Consider the following 19,165-nt stretch of genomic DNA (forward strand, 5'->3'; position numbering starts at 1 on the left):
TGCCTCAGCCTTTGAAGTAGCTGGGACTATAAACACACACCATTACACCTGGATTATTTTTATATTTCCATAGAGACAAGGTCTCACTACATCACCCAGGCTGATACCAAAAGGTATTTAAAGACATATTGCAATGGCGCAATCTTGGCTCACTGCAAGTTCCGCCTCCTGGGTTCATGCCATTCTCCTGCCTCAGCCTCCCAAGTAGCTGGGACTACAGGCGCCCACCACCATGCCCAGCTAATTTGCTAATTTTTTTTTGTATTTTTGTAGAGACGGGGTTTCACCAAGTTAGCCAGGACAGTCTCGATCTCCTGACCTTGTGATCCGCCTGCCTCGGCCTCCCAAAGTGCTGGGATTACAGGCGTGAGCCACTGCGCCCGGCCGATAAATTCCATTTTTAATGACAATATCTTTTTCTTTATCCAATATTAAACTAAATTATTACCTTTCATCAGTTGAGGGTTCCTTTTGTTGTAAATGAGGCTTGATTCCAAACATTGGGCGAATATTTGTTGATAAGGCTCTGATGGTGTAACTGATTTCATTCTCTCTTGTAACATCACTGTCATAGCCTACAGTCAAAATACACGAGTTATTCTTTAAGCAATAACCAAGATCAATTATGATCTTATAAACTGGATACAAAGATGTTCAACAATATGAAATAAGTTGTTATAAGCAAATTATGAAGTAATATGCAACCAGAAAAAGTGATGTAGAAGAATATTTAATTATATGTAATGATGTTTTCAAAGTATTATTAAGTAATAATAGCAGGTTAAAAAATAAGTTCAATACAACCACACTTTTCTTAAAAAAATATTAGCTACATACATCTTAGGATATACCCCAAATGTTAAAAGAGGTGTTACCTCTGTGTGGTCAAATTATGGAGGCTGTGTTTAATTTTTATGGCAAAATACATTTTCTATAATGAGCTGATACTACTGGTATATTAGAAGAAAATCAAAATTATTTTAAAATATGAGGTTTAATAATATAAAATTTACCTTAACAATACTTATTTAAAATTTAGATATTCTTCATTTGTAGATAAATAACATCTAAGTCATAAATTCAGGGCAACCTGTTGTTCTTGAGTCACAAAATGGATTTTGATGTTAAACAGACTAAGAACAGTAATACTACAATTATTCAAATATTATTATTACTTGTTATAACTTCTACAGCTTAAATAAGTTGTGCTAAATTTTCCCGATATTTTTGTTCAAGTATTATAAAATGACATACCCCCATCTTCTTCAGAATCAATGTCGGATTCTTCACTATCACAAGGCCTTTTTTCTCGATAGCCTTCCATCTCATTTGTCCACACCATTAAAGACATATCTGTACCTCCTAGGGTAACCAACATGCTGTCATCATAAGTCCAGCGAACATTTGTGACATGTGTACTATGGGCCACATACCTCTTACACTTTCCAAATTTCCCCTAAAGAGGAAGAAAATTCAAAAAATCTTTCTGAGAAATTTCATTAAATATTTCCATTATGATTTTTAGTTTATTTTATTAATAAATAATTAGAAATTAATCATTTCAAGTGCGATGTGTTAAAAAAAATTGGAGAAAATACTGACACTCAGCAGAATAAAAGATACCAAAATCCCAAACCTGTTAAGGACAAGATATAAAACCAGTAGTTTCACAAAATGCTAGTACCCCAGGCAAAATTCTTTAAAAAACCAAGTTGGTATTCTGCATTAAAAGCATAAAAATGTTCTTGTATTTGACTCACCCATCTCCCTTTTAGGGATCTATGCTGAGAAAAATGCTATATGTGTAAAAAAATACTTACCATGGTATTTACTTATAGTAGTGAAAAAAATTAAATACCTTAAATGTTCAAAGTAATAGTTAATTACAATGTATATGGAATAGTGTATATATATTAAAGACAATGGTTAAGCAGATGTATTACTGTTGGAAACAGATACAATAATTGAGAAAGGATACACACGCCTATGTGCAGCATGAGTATGTTAACAAAGAGTAACTATCAATTGCTTTGGTACACATCTATGTATATACCCATGTAAATATCTTTCATCTTAATTCATCAGTGCTTTTGTTTGTAAGCAATACACATAGAAATGTATTTTCCTTTTAAATAACAATAAAAGTTTAAGTTATAAATACTGGCAACTTTAAAATCTAGCATTACCAAGTTATATACATTTCAAATCAAAGCATCATAAAGCAGGTTTTCCATTAAAATCTTTTCAAAGGTGTTAAAATGAGAGATGTCTTATACAAAACACAGTGATAGCAAAATTTGTGAATTCCCTAGGAATGACGACTCTTTTTTTTTTTTTTTTTTTNGTCATAGCCTACAGTCAAAATACACGAGTTATTCTTTAAGCAATAACCAAGATCAATTATGATCTTATAAACTGGATACAAAGATGTTCAACAATATGAAATAAGTTGTTATAAGCAAATTATGAAGTAATATGCAACCAGAAAAAGTGATGTAGAAGAATATTTAATTATATGTAATGATGTTTTCAAAGTATTATTAAGTAATAATAGCAGGTTAAAAAATAAGTTCAATACAACCACACTTTTCTTAAAAAAATATTAGCTACATACATCTTAGGATATACCCCAAATGTTAAAAGAGGTGTTACCTCTGTGTGGTCAAATTATGGAGGCTGTGTTTAATTTTATGGCAAAATACATTTTCTATAATGAGCTGATACTACTGGTATATTAGAAGAAAATCAAAATTATTTTAAAATATGAGGTTTAATAATATAAAATTTACCTTAACAATACTTATTTAAAATTTAGATATTCTTCATTTGTAGATAAATAACATCTAAGTCATAAATTCAGGGCAACCTGTTGTTCTTGAGTCACAAAATGGATTTTGATGTTAAACAGACTAAGAACAGTAATACTACAATTATTCAAATATTATTACTTGTTATAACTTCTACAGCTTAAATAAGTTGTGCTAAATTTTCCCGATATTTTTGTTCAAGTATTATAAAATGACATACCCCATCTTCTTCAGAATCAATGTCGGATTCTTCACTATCACAAGGCCTTTTTTCTCGATAGCCTTCCATCTCATTTGTCCACACCATTAAAGACATATCTGTACCTCCTAGGGTAACCAACATGCTGTCATCATAAGTCCAGCGAACATTTGTGACATGTGTACTATGGGCCACATACCTCTTAAACTTTCCAAATTTCCCCTAAAGAGGAAGAAAATTCAAAAAATCTTTCTGAGAAATTTCATTAAATATTTCCATTATGATTTTAGTTTATTTTATTAATAAATAATTAGAAATTAATCATTTCAAGTGCGATGTGTTAAAAAAAATTGGAGAAAATACTGACACTCAGCAGAATAAAAGATACCAAAATCCCAAACCTGTTAAGGACAAGATATAAAACCAGTAGTTTCACAAAATGCTAGTACCCCAGGCAAAATTCTTTAAAAAACCAAGTTGGTATTCTGCATTAAAAGCATAAAATGTTCTTGTATTTGACTCACCCATCTCCCTTTTAGGGATCTATGCTGAGAAAATGCTATATGTGTAAAAAAATACTTACCATGGTATTTACTTATAGTAGTGAAAAAAATTAAATACCTTAAATGTTCAAAGTAATAGTTAATTACAATGTATATGGAATAGTGTATATATATTAAAGACAATGGTTAAGCAGATGTATTACTGTTGGAAACAGATACAATAATTGAGAAAGGATACACACGCCTATGTGCAGCATGAGTATGTTAACAAAGAGTAACTATCAATTGCTTTGGTACACATCTATGTATATACCCATGTAAATATCTTTCATCTTAATTCATCAGTGCTTTTGTTTGTAAGCAATACACATAGAAATGTATTTTCCTTTTAAATAACAATAAAAGTTTAAGTTATAAATACTGGCAACTTTAAAATCTAGCATTACCAAGTTATATACATTTCAAATCAAAGCATCATAAAGCAGGTTTTCCATTAAAATCTTTTCAAAGGTGTTAAAATGAGAGATGTCTTATACAAAACACAGTGATAGCAAAATTTGTGAATTCCCTAGGAATGACGACTCTTTTTTTTTTTTTTTTTTTTGATACTGGAGTGCAGTGGTGTGATCTCGGCCCACCGTAACCTCCGCCTCCTGGTTCAAGTGATTCTCCTGCCTCAGCCTCCCAAGTAGCTGGGATTACAGGTATCCGCCACTGTGCCCAGCTAATTTTTTCTGTTTTTAATAGAGACGGGGGTTTCACCATGTTGACTAGGCTGGTCTCGAACTCCTGACCTCAGGTGATCCACCTGCCTCAACCTCCCAAAGTGCTGGGATTATAGGCGTGAGCCACTGCGCCTGGCAGGAATAATGACTTTTAATAAAAGTTGTGAGGGATCTGTCATCAAAGCATGGCAAGAAGGTAGTTTCTCTAAGACTACGTGGTTCTTGCTACACTAAGGTGAAAAAATAATCTGTAGACCAATATCCCAGAACCTATTCTTTAGGGATCTACACCATCTGGAATGCTGGAAGTGAAGTTTCTGACAAATATTTTAGTGGAACACATTGTTAACAACTAAGACCCTACCATTTATACGTATCTAAAACAGGAATCTGTGGAATATTTTCTTGGGTGTCTGAGTTTTCAATGAGAATTTTTAAACCTGTGTTTTCATCTCAATGCTGATCTAAAAATATTAATATGAGCACCAGAAAAAATGATGTAGAAGAATATTTAATTATACGTAATGATGTTTTCAAAGTATTACTAAGCAATAATAGCAGGTTAAAAAATAAGTTCAATACGACCACACTTAAGATCACCAGGAACTGAATACCACAATATGATTTCATGCCCTATTTCAAATTTATCTTTATGCTCATGGTGGTGCCAGAGTGTAATATATAACTTAATTTGTGAATTAAGAAATAAATGCTGCCAGATACAGTGACTTGTGCCTGTAATCCCACCACTTTAGGATGCCGAGGCAGGAGGATCACTTAAGTTCAGGAGTTTGAGACCAGCATAGGCAACATCTGGAAACCCCACCTCTACCAAAAAAAAAAAAAAAAAAATTAATTAATTAGCCAGGCATGGTGGCATGTGCCTGTGGTCCCAGTTACTCAAGAGGCTGAGGTGGGAGGATAACTTGGGTCTGGGAGGTCGAGGCTGCAGTGAGCCATGATTGTGCCTGGGTGACAGAGAGAGAGAGACGTTGTCTAAAAAAAAAGAGAAAGAAATGCATTGTATCTGGACTTGATATATAAATTTTATTTCTGTGTTAAGCAAAAGCCTAATATTTTACAGTAGTTTGAACAGAGGGAAGTGATAAAAGAATTAAGCACTTGCACAGCACACAGTAGCATAGGTACATAGAATGTCAAAGAACCTGTTGGCCGGGCCCAGTGGCTCACGCCTGTAATCCCGGCACTTTGGGAGGTCGAAGTGGGGGATTCACAAGGTCAGGAGCTCGAGACCAGCCTGACCAACACGGAGAAAACCCATCTCTACTAAAAATACAAAAAAATTAGCCGGGCATGGTGGTGCAAGCCTGTAATCCCAGCTACTCAGGGGGCTGAGGCAGGTGAATAGCTTGAATCCGGGAGGCAGAGGTTGCAGTGAGCTGAGAGCGCGACACTGCACTCCAGTCTGGCGACAAAGTGAGACTCCATCTCAAAAACAACAACAACAAAAATCTTAATATACATAAGCAGCAAGTAAATACCAATTTTAAGCAGAAAATCATTAACAAATGATGCTGATGATTTAAAATGCACATAAATTCTGCTATGAAAGCAGAAAAAAAAAAGAATCTGTATTATTTGGTTTCAACAAAAAAGTCATTCATTACATTCAATCAATGGTGTTTAATTTTACAAGCGTAAGTATTTTCTATTTAATTGGTTAAAACAACTTAAAGTTTGAAGTTGTAACTATAAAGAGTTTATATTTACTGTTAATAGTATATATTTAATTAAAAATAGAAAAATTATTGAAGTTAATATTGGGGATAAAACGAATGTCTCTCTCTCTCTCTTTTGACATAGGATTTTGCTTTGTCACCCAGGCTGGTGTGCAACAACGTGACCACAGCTCACTGTAGCCTCCAACTCCTGGGCTCAAGCAATTTTCCCACCTTAGCCTCCTGAGTAGCTAGGACTACCGGCATTACCACAATGCCTGGCTAATTTTTTTCTCTGTTTTGTAGAGAGGACGTCTTTCTATGCTGCCCAGGCTGGCCTGAAATGTCTGGCCTCAAGTGAGCTTCCCACCTCAGGCTCCCAAAGTATTATGCTGGGATTACAGGCATGAGCCCCTGTCCCCAGCCAAGATGTTTCTTGTAAAAGGGATATTCATATTAGTCAATACTGAAAAACACTATAGGATATGATATATAACTTAAGGCATGGGATCATAAATTATAATACTTAAAAGCTATAGATATGAAACATAATTCTGAACCTTTGATATTACAACATTACATATTACATGTGTACAATTAATAACAATGAAATGCTATGACAGGACATTACCTTAACCATTTCATAATTTATGATCATTAGGAAAGTTAAAGAAAAACACATACTTTAGTAGGATATCTAAATAACTTCACAAATCCCAAATCATCCCCAGTAGCTAGAACCATTTTGTCACTCGTGAGGCAAGAAGCAGTTACATCTGTAACTTCTCCAATTACTGGCCAAATTCCTTCACAGCATAAACCAAGTACACTTGTCCATGATGCCCAAGCAATTTTTTCTACCTAAGAAGGAAAAACAATGCTGTAAGTTTGGATTATCCAAACCTAAAATATTAACAACCAAAACGTAAACATTTTTCTTTGTAATTATGTGTGTCACAAGTAAAATGAAAGTTTTAATGAAAAAATAGTTAAATTATTAGTTGTCTTGGTTTTATAGCTTCCCAGAGCCTAATAGTTGCTGCAGAAAATTTTAACATAGCATTATTCAGAATATAATCATATATCCACTGTGTGTTCTAGATGCTAAGCATACAGTGTTAATAATAAAACTGTTTCTGACTTCAGGATAATCAAGTAAGATTCTTACAGTTCATGTTTAAATTTCTAATAATGCATTATAAGTATGTTTTCCAACTAACCCTTAGAAGAAATTTAGAACTTTTACTTATGGTCCCTCCCTTCATTAAGCCACTTTCATGTTAAATTTGTTAAGCCTCTCTTCCTAGGTCAAGTTAAAAAAAAAAGGGGGGAGCTAATATTGTCAGGCACAAAATGCAACACGATTTTTCTTGTTTTGTTTTCTTTTTTTAAAAAAAAAAAAACAAAAACAGTAATCTGCCAACAAACATCTTAGACATATGGATTCCTAAGGACGTGACAGATATGCAGTACTCCAATCTTAGATGACACGTCTTCTATTTGCTATTTCGTGCTTCTTGTCTTAGAGGAAAGTAACGGAGCATAGCTAGCCATACAAGTGATTTATTCCTTTTTTTTTTTTTAATACAGGGTCTCACTGTGTTACCCATGCTGGAGTGTAGTGGCATGAACACGGCTCACTGCAGCTTCCACCTCCTAGGCTCAAGCAATCCTCCCACCTCAGCCTCCCAAGTAATTGGGACTATAGGCACATGCCACCACACCCAACTAATTTTTTGTATTTTTCTGTAGAGATAGGGTTTCCACATGTTCTCCAGTCTGGTCTTGAACTCCTGAGCACAAGCAATCTGCCTGCCTCGACTTCCAAACTGCTGGGATTACAGGCATGAGCCACCATGCCTGCTGACTCCTTTTATTAATATAGTGTTTCTTCCTTCACCCATGTATTCTGACTCAATAAACTCAAGAATATCCATTATTTTAATAATTTGAGAACAGATTTCATGTGTAACTAAACGATAAAAAGTAGGTATCAGTTTTTTAGCCACTCTTATTCACATAAACAACACTACAAGTACCACTGTTGTCCTACCTCCACGCTGGGGATGGTTTGTTTTTTCCCTCTGGGAGCTTCAAAGAATAATTGTTCCTTAGCACCAGTGTTGACCTGTAAAAGCTTTCCTTAAAAAAAATTTTTAAAAATATTTACACATATAAAATACATATAAATACATATACCATCAGTATGATGTTTAAGTTTTATGGGAAAAAAATCAGCTTAAATATAAAACCTATTTTCTGCTGCAGTCAACATACAGTAAGAGCATTTTATTTTTATAATTCCATATTATTAAGTAACTAAATTCATAAGTGGTTTGATTTTGTATATGTATATACATAAAATGATTTCTTTGGTTATGCATATGTAAAAAATTCCTAGAAACAAATGTTAAAATATTTTTTAAAGTGTAAGTATCTGTTTAACTATATTTAGAAAACTTTATGATGCTCAATTTATACAGCTGAATACATGAAACAATACCATCCTTAAAAGAGAGCATTTAAAATACTTAACGTTTACCAAACATATTAAACTCAGTAACATGCCATGTATTCTGTTAAAATACAAAGATACTTATTAAGTTCTTTATGTTACATGATTATGACTCTTTTAAAGAATATATTGCATATCAATGAGAAAAATGACTTTAAAATCTTAATTAACATTTCTTTTTAAAAATGTATTACATTTTTTTTAGGAATGGGGTCTCACTCTGTTGCCCAGGCTGGTCTCAAACCCCTGGGCCAAGCAGTCCTCCAGCCTTGGCCTCCCAAAGTACTGGGATTACAGGCGTGAGCCACCACACCTGGCCAACATTTCTATAGTCTGTTTATATCAAATTTATATAACAGAGATTAATACATCATCACAACAAATTTTTTGCATAATATTTAAATTACTTTACAAATTAAACAACTAATCACTTACTGTACTATTATTTGAATGATATTAGGTGAAGTATTGAAAAGTGTAGGCTGGGTGCAGTGGCTCATGCCTATAATCCCAGAACTTTGGGATGCCAAGGTGGGAGGATTGCTTGAGTCCAGGAGTTCGGGACCAGCATGGGCAATATAGTGAGACCCTGTCTCTATAAAAAATTTAAAAATTAGCCAGGCATGGTGGTGCATGCCTGCAGTCCCAGCTACTCAGGAGGCTGAGTTGGGAGGATCACTTAAGCCCAGGAGGTCGAGGTTGTAGTAAACTGTGATTGTACCACAGCACTGCAGCCTGGGTGACAGAGTGAGACCTATCTCAAAAAAAGAAAAGAAAAAAGAAAAAGTCTCAACTCTATAGTGTTCATCTTCAGATGTAAAATAGTAAAAAATAATTTTGAGAATAATGGTTGTTTTCCCCAATTCTTTTAAACTCATCTGTTGAATCACTTTTCTGTTTCTCTAATATAGCTATACTAAATCAAATGAAACTTTTATCAAATATTAAGTTATTTAAAGTCTTACCTCTAATATCCCAATCAATATGGGTTATGTAACTGGTAGCTCCTTTGCATATTCCTACTCGTTTACTACTCATCACATTGTATATATCTATAAAGCTGTCATGGGATGCTACAGCAAGATATTTCCCAGAACCTATAATAGAAACATATTTGCTTGACATTTTTTATCTTTGGAAATACTTTTTTACACTCTGCAACTAGAGTTAATTTTCCTTTTCTTTACGGAGGAATCTTAGTTGTTTCATAATAAGAAGACAGACGCGTCAAATGACAAATGATAACATTTTTCAAGTATATTAAACTTAACAAAATAATTTTTTAGTGTAACAAATTAGTTCAGTGGGAAGCAAATGTCAAAAACTATGTATGATGTAGTTTTGATACTTTGTATTTAAAAAAACTCCCTCTAAATTTAGAAAAAAATTGAACTAACCAACATAAGTAAATTTTGCCTTAACATTAGTAATTGCTGCATTACAGTAAGTTTGTAGTAGATAATGAATACATGGAAGTTAATGGAGTAAAATGAGTGCAATTTCAAAAGCATTAAGAATATAATGAAAACAGTTATCCAGCCCCTTTTATGTCACAGATGAGGAAACAAAAGCTCAGAGAAGCATCCTGGCTGAAGTCACACAGAAAATTCAGTAACAGAATTGGCACTAAGACAGATATTTGCACCAATCTAACAACAGGGCTTTTACCTCTTGCTACACTGCCTCCTCTAGTAAAAGAGTTAAGTTCTCAGATAATATAACAGTTAATAAAAATTATACATGATACATTTAATCCCAAGTATCATGCCAGACCCAAGTTAATACGCAAATACAATTTCAATGGATCTTACCAGGTGAAAATCGAATATCTGAAATCATATCTTTTCTGTGATGAAAAGACACAAGATCCTCTAAAGTATCTGCATTTGCCATTAAGAAGCTTCCATCGTTGAGACCTACGGCTAAAGCTTTACCATCAGGAGAAAAACAGCAACACCTCCCACCTGAAAGAGAAAGAGTGTATTAGGCAATTCCCGCCCCCCCCCTTTTTTTAAAGTATGGGCCAGGTGTGGTGGCTCATGCCTATAATCCAAGCACTCTGAGGAGCTGAGGCAGGAGGACTGCCTGAGGCCAGGAGGTTAAGACCAGCCTGGGCAACATAGCAAGACCCCATCTCTACCAGTAGACAGAGTAGGGTAAGGGGCAAGGGGTAAAGGACAAGGGGCAAGGGGGAAGAAAGAAGAGGGAAGGGAAGACAGGTATGTAAGTAAATAAATAAATAGACAGGCATGGTGGCACACACCTGTAGTCCCATTTACTCAGGAAGCTGAGGTGGGAGGACTGTTTGAGCCCAGGAGGTTGAGGGTGCAGTGAGCTATGATTGCACCACTGTACTCCAGCCTGCATTACAGAGTGAGACCTTGCCTCAAAAAAAAAAAAAAACACACAGAAAAAAAAAACAAGGATTTGCTAAAAGAATCTATTATTTCAAAAAGGTGTGCCTCTTATTTGGGCTCAAATAATATTCAAAAAAGAATCAGAGAGATACCAGATGAAAGTTTTCCTATAGAAGTCAATGGTATGGAATTCTAAGCAGGAATGAAACTCACTTCTGAATACAACAAAAGCAAGTACTGATATTTACCTTAAAAGAAATTAAGTTGATGAAAACTAATGAGATTTTAATTAACATAAAAAGCCAATGATATACGTGGAAGTTTTTTGCAGAGTAGGTTTTACCTTTGTAGCTCCTTTCCAAAAAAACAGAAATCTAAGAAATAAGTCATCTTTATAAAATGATTTTTTTTTTTTGAGATGGAATTTCCCTCTTGTTGCCTAGGCTGGAGTGCAATGGCGTGATCTCAGCTCACTGCAACCTCCGAATCCTGGATTCAAGTGATTCTCCTGCCTCAACCTCCCAAGTAGCTGGGATTACAGGCATGTGCCACCAGGCCTGGCTACTTTTGTATTTTTAGTAGAAATGGGGTTTCACCATGTTGGTAAGGCTGGTCCCAAACTTCTGACCTCAGGTGAACCGCCTGCCTCCGACTCCCAAAGTGCTGGGATTACAGGCATGAGCCACACTGCCTGGCCTATGAAACTATTTTTAAAAATCTGATAATAGGCCATTATTAACAGTAGCAAGATATATCTATCTATATAAGTTTCAGAACCATATATGAAATGGTAATTTTATTAATGATAAAATTAATATCATTCATTAATGTCAATGATGTTAACATTAATTAGTAAAACTAAGGGTTAGTGCTGCACTGATAAACACAAAAAAGACTTACCCTAACAGCAAGGGTTGCAGCAAACATATTCAAAAACCCTAAGGATTTTGGTATCTTGTATGAAATCTGATGAGGAAAGGATGAGGTATATATAGAATGAAAAGTTATAGAGTAAATTGAGAACAAGTAGTCATTTAATTATCAAGCACACATTGGAAATGAAGAAATCTAACGTATGATTTCTCAGATTTGAGAGTCAAGAGATGATGGTGACCTGGAGCAGGGTGGCAGCAGTGGAGGTGATAAGATTTGGATATATTTCAAAGACAGAGCTGGTAGAACTTTGACCAACTGGCTGTGGGGTAAAAGGCATCAAGGGCATGGTTTTGCTTGAGTGGTGATGCCATTTACTGAGATGGGATAAACTAGAGGAGCAACCAATGCTTAGCTCTGTACAAATTAAGTTAAAGATGCCTATGAGAAGTTCAAGTGAAGACATGAAGGAGACAATTTAATATATGAATCCTTTTCAGGAGCTCAAGGGAGAAGAACAGACGAGATATAATATGGGACACAGTCGCACACAGATAGTAGTTACAACCATAAACTGGTTAAGAGTTTGTTATTAATTGGTTGCCTCTCAGTTCCAAATCCAGCCTTCTTTTTTCTGCTACGTGACCCTGAAACTGGATGCTGTAGTATGTTTTCTCTTGCTAGTTGACTTGAATTTTGCCAGTAGATACACTGGAGGGACACTGCAAGACCAAAGCACAAGGAAAAGACTTCTTCCCTCTTACCATGTGCTGGAGCTAGAGGGTCAACGGAGGGTCCATCCTTCCCCTCCATGAGGTTAATTCCTCATTAGTCCTATGGGTTGCAGCTGCTTGGAGTTGCTACTTCTGAGTTGCATATGAAAAATCTATTCAAACATTCTTACCTCCCTAAGCTTTTAGATTCATTCCTCTCCATCGGGTGTCAGCCCATGGGTGACACCCCTTAGAATCCTCTTTTATGCCTTTTAGTAGTTAACCACCTTTAATTAGTTAACAAGTCGTATTAAATTTTCTGTTCAAATTACTGGGGGTAATTTCTGTCTCTTGACAGATAGAGAATTGGTACTGAAGTGGTCTCCGGAGAGAGACCATCAAAGATGGATTGGCTTAGTTATGCCTTTGGGCTTGAGCACAGTGCTGGGCCCTTACCAATGGGAAATGGAATGCTAACAACACAAGGTATACATTGGTATCACAATTAATCAAGTTATCTCCTGTTGTTGATTATGATAAAGTGTCTACTGAGGTAAGTGTCTACTGAGCTAAGCACCTTGGGAGCCCATAAGGCTGCTGCCCTTAGCATTACCATAGTGATGATGATAAGGACTGTGGTGTGCAATAGATTTTACTGACAGTGTGGAACATTTACAGAAAGAAGTAAAACTCGGGTCCTTAAACTATGAGCATGAGTTGTGGTCTCAGTAGAGAATGCTTCCATGGCAAGTCTAAAACAATGTTTGGCATCTTAAATCCACAGGACTGATATTACTAAACATTAAACACAAATTTAATTGTGTGAGTTGCAAATTTACAATGTCAATTGAATTGACAGCCTCACCAAGTTCTTTATGCGAAAGTTAAGGCATTAATTGGGCACTCTGAAACTTGGAATGGGGATATCTGGTTGGACTTAAATTAAGCTGAGAAACTCAAACTTCTGTTATTCTGAGTCTCACTTTCCAGTGCAAATAGCTTGCTTTCCCTGTGTCTGAGAAGGCTGACCTTCTGGGGCAGTTGCCCTGCAGGGAAATGCTCATCTTTCTGAAGAATTACCACAACCCCTCCTTTGCTGTCACTACTCATAACGTGGGTCAAACTGCAGCATACTCTAGGACAGAGATCAGCAAACATTTTCTTAAATAACAAAATAGTAAATATTTTCAACTTTGTGTGCCACACGGTCTCTGTCACAAATACTAAGCTCTGCTATCATAGTGTGAAAGCAGCCCTAGATGATACATAAATGAATGAGCATGGCTGTGATCCAATAAAACTTTATTTACAAAATCAGGAAGTGGGCTGGCTTTGACCCATGGGCTGACACCTCATGGAGAGGAATGAACCTAAAAGCTCAGGGAGGTAAGAATGTTTGAATGGATTTTTCATATGCAACCTGCACATCCATCCCCCAACTACATCCCCAAGAAAGTCTAGAAAATAGTCCCTTCACTAATGCATTGAAAAATATATTAAGGGCAGCATCTGCATCTCAAAAAGCTCTATGACTGTTCTCATACATAAGTCAGCAATGACCATAGTACAAATTTGTCCAACCTGCGGCCCATGGGTGGCATGCAGACCAGGATGGCTTTGAGTATGACTCAACACAAATCCATAAGCTTTCTTAAAACATCATGAGCTTTTTTTGTGATTTTTAAAAACTCATCAGCTATCATTAGTGTTAGTGTATTTTATGTGTGGCCCAAGACAATTCTTCTTCCAATGCGGCCCAGGGAAGCCAAAAGATTGGATACCCCTGCCACAGGAGATGTTGCCATTGGCCCAGCTTTCCTGATTTAACAGAGATAATCATGGAGAATCGGAGGCCAAGTAGCAGCATTTAACCAACCCACCTCTGGATTGTAAAGGTAGATGCTTTTACAGAAAAAGACAGCAGGAATGTACTGATAATCACAATGTTTTAGCCTGTAGAGATTTCTGTTGGTGGCTAATGAATCACATTTATTTAGGAATGAACTAGATGCGTAGGCTACTAGATGAATGTTTGATTTGTATAATAGAGAAACCTCCATACCTGGTGACTAGAAACCTGACTCAAATTAAATCACCATAACGAGAATCATAGAGTCTCAGTTTTCACACCTAAGCCAATTCATATACTCAGAGCCCCTTGATTGAAGAAAAGGCCAGCCAATGAGGAAGGACCCTGTAGCACTACCACAAGTATATAATATCTTTCTTTGAGGACTCTGTAGCCACTTACTATTATAGAATGACTGTGAACTGGGGAAATTGAAATACTCAAATTTTCAAGGATTACCAGACACTAGACATAGGCTCTAAATTATAATTCTTGGGAACACAAAATGTTGCTGCTGTATACCAGTCAAAATGGGAGCTTATGGTGATCCTGTGACAGATGGAGTCTTAAGCCAAGTTTGAATCACAGTAGGCCAAGATGGTTTGTGGAACGCATCCAATTCCTGAATTAAAATAGGTATATGTGGCAACTGGTAGACTCCTCCACATTGGCTCTACAATCCATGTGGTAAGAGTCATTACAATAAGAACTAAGTGAAAACCCCTGGAAATTCTCCTCCCTTCCAAGGCAATAAACCAGAAACAAAACCTCAAGCCTGAGAATCACAAAAATCAGCAATACCACCACAGACTTGAAATGTGCAGGAGTCTGAATACCTACCACATTACCATGTAAACTTGCCTGTTGGGTCTATGCTGAAATCAGACGAATTTTAGTTAATAACTGTGGATAATAATCAGATGGTGACTCCAATTGAAAGCTGTTCTTCTAAATGTAGTATCTGTCCTGGAACAAATCAATACAGCCCCTAGCATTTGTTGTGCAGCTACTGCCCTGGTTGTTTTTTCTCCGTGTCAATTTGTAAGGATCAGTAGATGCTATTTGTCTTTACCTGGCTTATACCTGAGTACACCTTCAAAGCCTTGCCTCAGGACTATTTTCAACTCTCTGTTCTCTGCCATAATACCATCCACAGATATCCTTGACATTCCACAAACCATTTATATGGCCCACTACATTGATGACATTATGCTGAGTGGATTGCCGAACAGAGAGCAACAAGTACTTTAGAAACCTTAGTAAGATATGTGAATCAAGAGAGTGGCAGATAATCCCCTACAAAAATTCAGGGATCTGCCACCTCAGTGAAGTTTCTAGGTGTCCAATGATCTGATGTATGTCAAGATATTCCATCCCATGTGAAAGATAAGTCACTGTACCTGCCATTGCCTACTGTGAACAAAATGAGCAAAATGCTTGGTAGGTCTTTTGAAAGCAACATATACCACATTGAGTGGTTGCTTCTACCCATCTATCAAGTCACTTAAAAGGCTTCCAGCTTCCAGTGAAGACTAGAGCAAAATAAGGCAAGCTAATCTTCCACTTGGACCTATGATCCAGCAGATCCAATAATACTCAAAGTGTGTATGGTAAATAGCAATGCTCTATGTATCCTCTGGAAACTACCAAAGGAGAATCACACTGCAGAACTGTAGGACTTAAGAGCAAATCTATGTCCTCTTTATAGATAATTATTTTCCTTTTGAGAATCAGCTTCTTGCTTGCTACCAGCCCTTATTAGAGAGGAAATGCCTAACTACAGGGTATCAGGTAACTGTGTGTCCTGAGCTTCCTATCATGAACTGAAAGTTACATGACTAACCAAGCCAGAGACTGGGTGTGCACAACAGCAATGTATCAAATGGAAAAGACCAAACTTGAAAGATCTGGAAGTTACAAGTAATTTACATGAATAGGTGCCTCAAAATTCTTTTAAAAATTCTTGCTGCAATGCCTCTTTCCTGTCTCGGTCTATATCTGTGGCCTCATGGGTGTTCCTTATTATCAGTTCACTGAGGAAGAAAAAATTGTGAGTCAGACTTAAGTTTCTATTGATATGTTGGTACCTACTTGAAAGTATTACAGCCCCATTCAGGAGTGACCCCCCAAAAAACAGCATTGTAGGTAAAATCTCCCAGTGGGCAGCGCTTCAAGCAGTCTATTTGGTTTTCCACTTTGAAGTGAGAGATGATCGCATGTACAGATTTACACTGGTTCATTAGTAATGGCTAACTGAATGATAGGGACTTCGTAGAAACAGGAATAAAATATTGGAGGCTAGAAAATAGATGTGTGGATGCAATTCTCAGGGGACAGGCTATGAAGATTTTGTGTCCTAGAAAATACTCATCGAAGTATCCAATACAGAGGAGGCTCTCAATAATCAGATGAACATGATACTCTCTGAGGATATCAGTCAGCCTCTTTTCCTAGCTACCTAGCACTTGCCCAGTGGGCTCTCAGTGGTGGCAAGGGCAGAGTCTATGACTGGGCTCAAAAATGTGGACTTCATGGCAAGGCTGATCTTGCTGTCACTACTGCTGAGTGTCTAATCTATTAATAGAAAAGACCAATGGAATCTCTGATATGACACCATTCCCCCAGGGAGACCAGCCAGCTAACTGATGGGATGCTAGTTACACTGGATCTCTTCCATTATGGAGGAGACAAAGATTTACACTCAGCAGAATAGACAGGAATTCTGGATTACTTTCCCTGCTCATAATGTTTCTACTAGCATCATCATCCATGGACACACAGGATGCCTTAACTATCATCATAGAATTCACACTTCTGACAAAGAAATTCACTTCATAGCAAAGAATGTATAGCATTAGGCTTGTGCCCATGGAATTAACTGGTTTTATCACATACCCCCATTTCCCAAAGAAAGCTGCTGACAGAATGGCTAAATGAAGACTTATATATGGCACCATTTGGGAAACAACACCTCAAAAGACTAGGTATCTGTTTTACAGGGTGCAGTATAAGCTCTGAATCATAAACCATTATACAGTGCTGTCTACCTCACAGCCAGAATTCAGGGGTGTGGAAATCAAAAGGTGAAACTGAGAGTGGCCCTTCTCACTATTATATCTAATAATCAATTTGCACAATTTTGTTTTGCATCCTGGTAACTCTGAACCCTATTGATTGAGAGCATTAGCTCCCAAGAGCAGGAGGAATGCTTCTACTAGGGGACAGAACAATAGTTCCATTGTATTGGAAGGTGAGACTGCCACCTAGCCATGGTGGGCTCCTTATGTCACTAAACCAACAGGAAAAGAATGAAGTTATTTCTCTTCTGGCTGGTGTGACTGATCCTGATCACAAAGTGGAATTGAGTTGCTGCTACATAATGAAAGCAAAGAGGGCTACGTCTGGAACCAAGAGGATTTGCTGTGACACCTCTTAGTCCCTCCATGACCAATGGTAAAGCTTAATGGAAAATGACAGCAAACAGGGGAAAAGGGGCATTTCTTCAGATGCTTCAGTAATGAAGGTTTGGGTTACCCCACCGGTTACATCATCACAACCACCTGGGGTTGTGGCTAAGGACAAGAACAATATGGAATGGTTAGCGCAAGAAAAAAGTCATAGATATTAACTACAGCCTTATGACCAGTTGTAGAAATAAAGACTATACTAACTTTGCATAAGTGTTACATGTATATCTTTATTTGTATATATTAACTATTTTACTTTTCTCTCCTTTTTCTCCTTAATACTTTACACGAGTTTGTTGGAGGTTAACTTTAAATTTTGTGTAAAAGAATATAAGACCGTGACTAAATCTGAGAATAACTGATATAGTCAGCAATGTATACAATGACTGTTGGAACTGTATGTCTTCTCTCTTTAGGGGTAAGAACTACTTCACTTGTACCAAGGGTAGCTGCATCTCTTTGGGTAGAAACATAAGGTTAGTTCTGTGATTGTACTGAAGTTCAAATGTATGTATAAAGGTTCTTGTGGATGCTGACTAGCCAGAGGGGAAGACCGTGCTGGTTATTAATTTACTGCATCTCACTTCCAAATCCACCACTTTGGGCCTCACAGACTTTTTTACTAGCTTGCCAGTAGAGGGAGCTGGAAAGACACTACAAGGCCAAAACAGAAGTGACTCTCCTCTTTCAGTGTGCTGTTTTACCAACAGAGCCAGGGCACTGGCATGAAGGGGACCTGATAGCATTCACCACAGTGGCAGCCCCAACTGCCTCTTCCAACAAGTTTCTCCACCATCACTGTAATGCTCTAATGATTGAGCAGCAGTTTGCAGACTTCAGTAAGATTCTCTGGCAGTAGTCCTCACAGTTCAATGACTTTTGCCCTAGTTTAAGCTCTTCACCAAGCAGTGGTTCTGACCATTCAGCTCTGGCCTGCTGCCTCTGGCAAGCTTCTCCTTCACCAAGTGACTGCTCTCACTGTTCCACTGAGGGCTGCACCCTCTGGCAAGCTTTTTTGCCACAAGCTCACTGAATGTTCCGGTGGCAGTTGAGTTTAAGCAAAGATTAACATAGTAAGTATCCTTTTAAATTCATAGTTGAGATCACTGAAAAATATGAAAAATATTCTAGTTACCAACAATAAAAGGGGAGCAGAAAACCAGAGTAAAAAAGCCACATTTGGAAGGGGAGGGGCCAAGAAGGCCAACTAGAAACAGTTGTGATCAGAGGCTCCCACCAAGAAGACTGAAAACGGCAAGTGAATCCTACACCGGCAACTGAGGTATCCAGGTCCTCTCACTAAGACTGACGAGGTGGTCGGCATGACCCATGCAGAGTGAGGAAAAGCAGGGTGGAGCCACAGCCCACCCGGGAGCCATGACAGCCCACCTGGGAGCTGCATGGGACAAGGGGAGCTCCCACTCCCAGCCAAGAGAGGCAGTGAGTGATTGTGTTATCCCGCATGGGAAACCACACTT

The 19,165-nt window shown here is 37.2% G+C and overlaps 1 protein-coding gene across 1 annotated transcript in view; it reads right to left on the minus strand.

Annotated features, from left to right (window-relative positions):
- EML5 (EMAP like 5) overlaps positions 1-19,165 on the minus strand; it is a 205,258-nt gene that overhangs the window by 47,526 nt on the left and 138,567 nt on the right. Inside the window, 6 exon segments of the mRNA XM_017895377.1 lie at positions 449-575; positions 1,255-1,456; positions 6,598-6,774; positions 7,967-8,055; positions 9,394-9,525; positions 10,240-10,392. Of these exon segments, the coding sequence (XP_017750866.1) occupies positions 449-575; positions 1,255-1,456; positions 6,598-6,774; positions 7,967-8,055; positions 9,394-9,525; positions 10,240-10,392 (880 nt within the window).

This window comes from Rhinopithecus bieti, unplaced genomic scaffold (genome assembly GCF_001698545.2).
Source record: "Rhinopithecus bieti isolate Rb0 unplaced genomic scaffold, ASM169854v2 scaffold_26710, whole genome shotgun sequence".
Classification (NCBI taxonomy): Eukaryota; Metazoa; Chordata; class Mammalia; order Primates; family Cercopithecidae; genus Rhinopithecus; species Rhinopithecus bieti.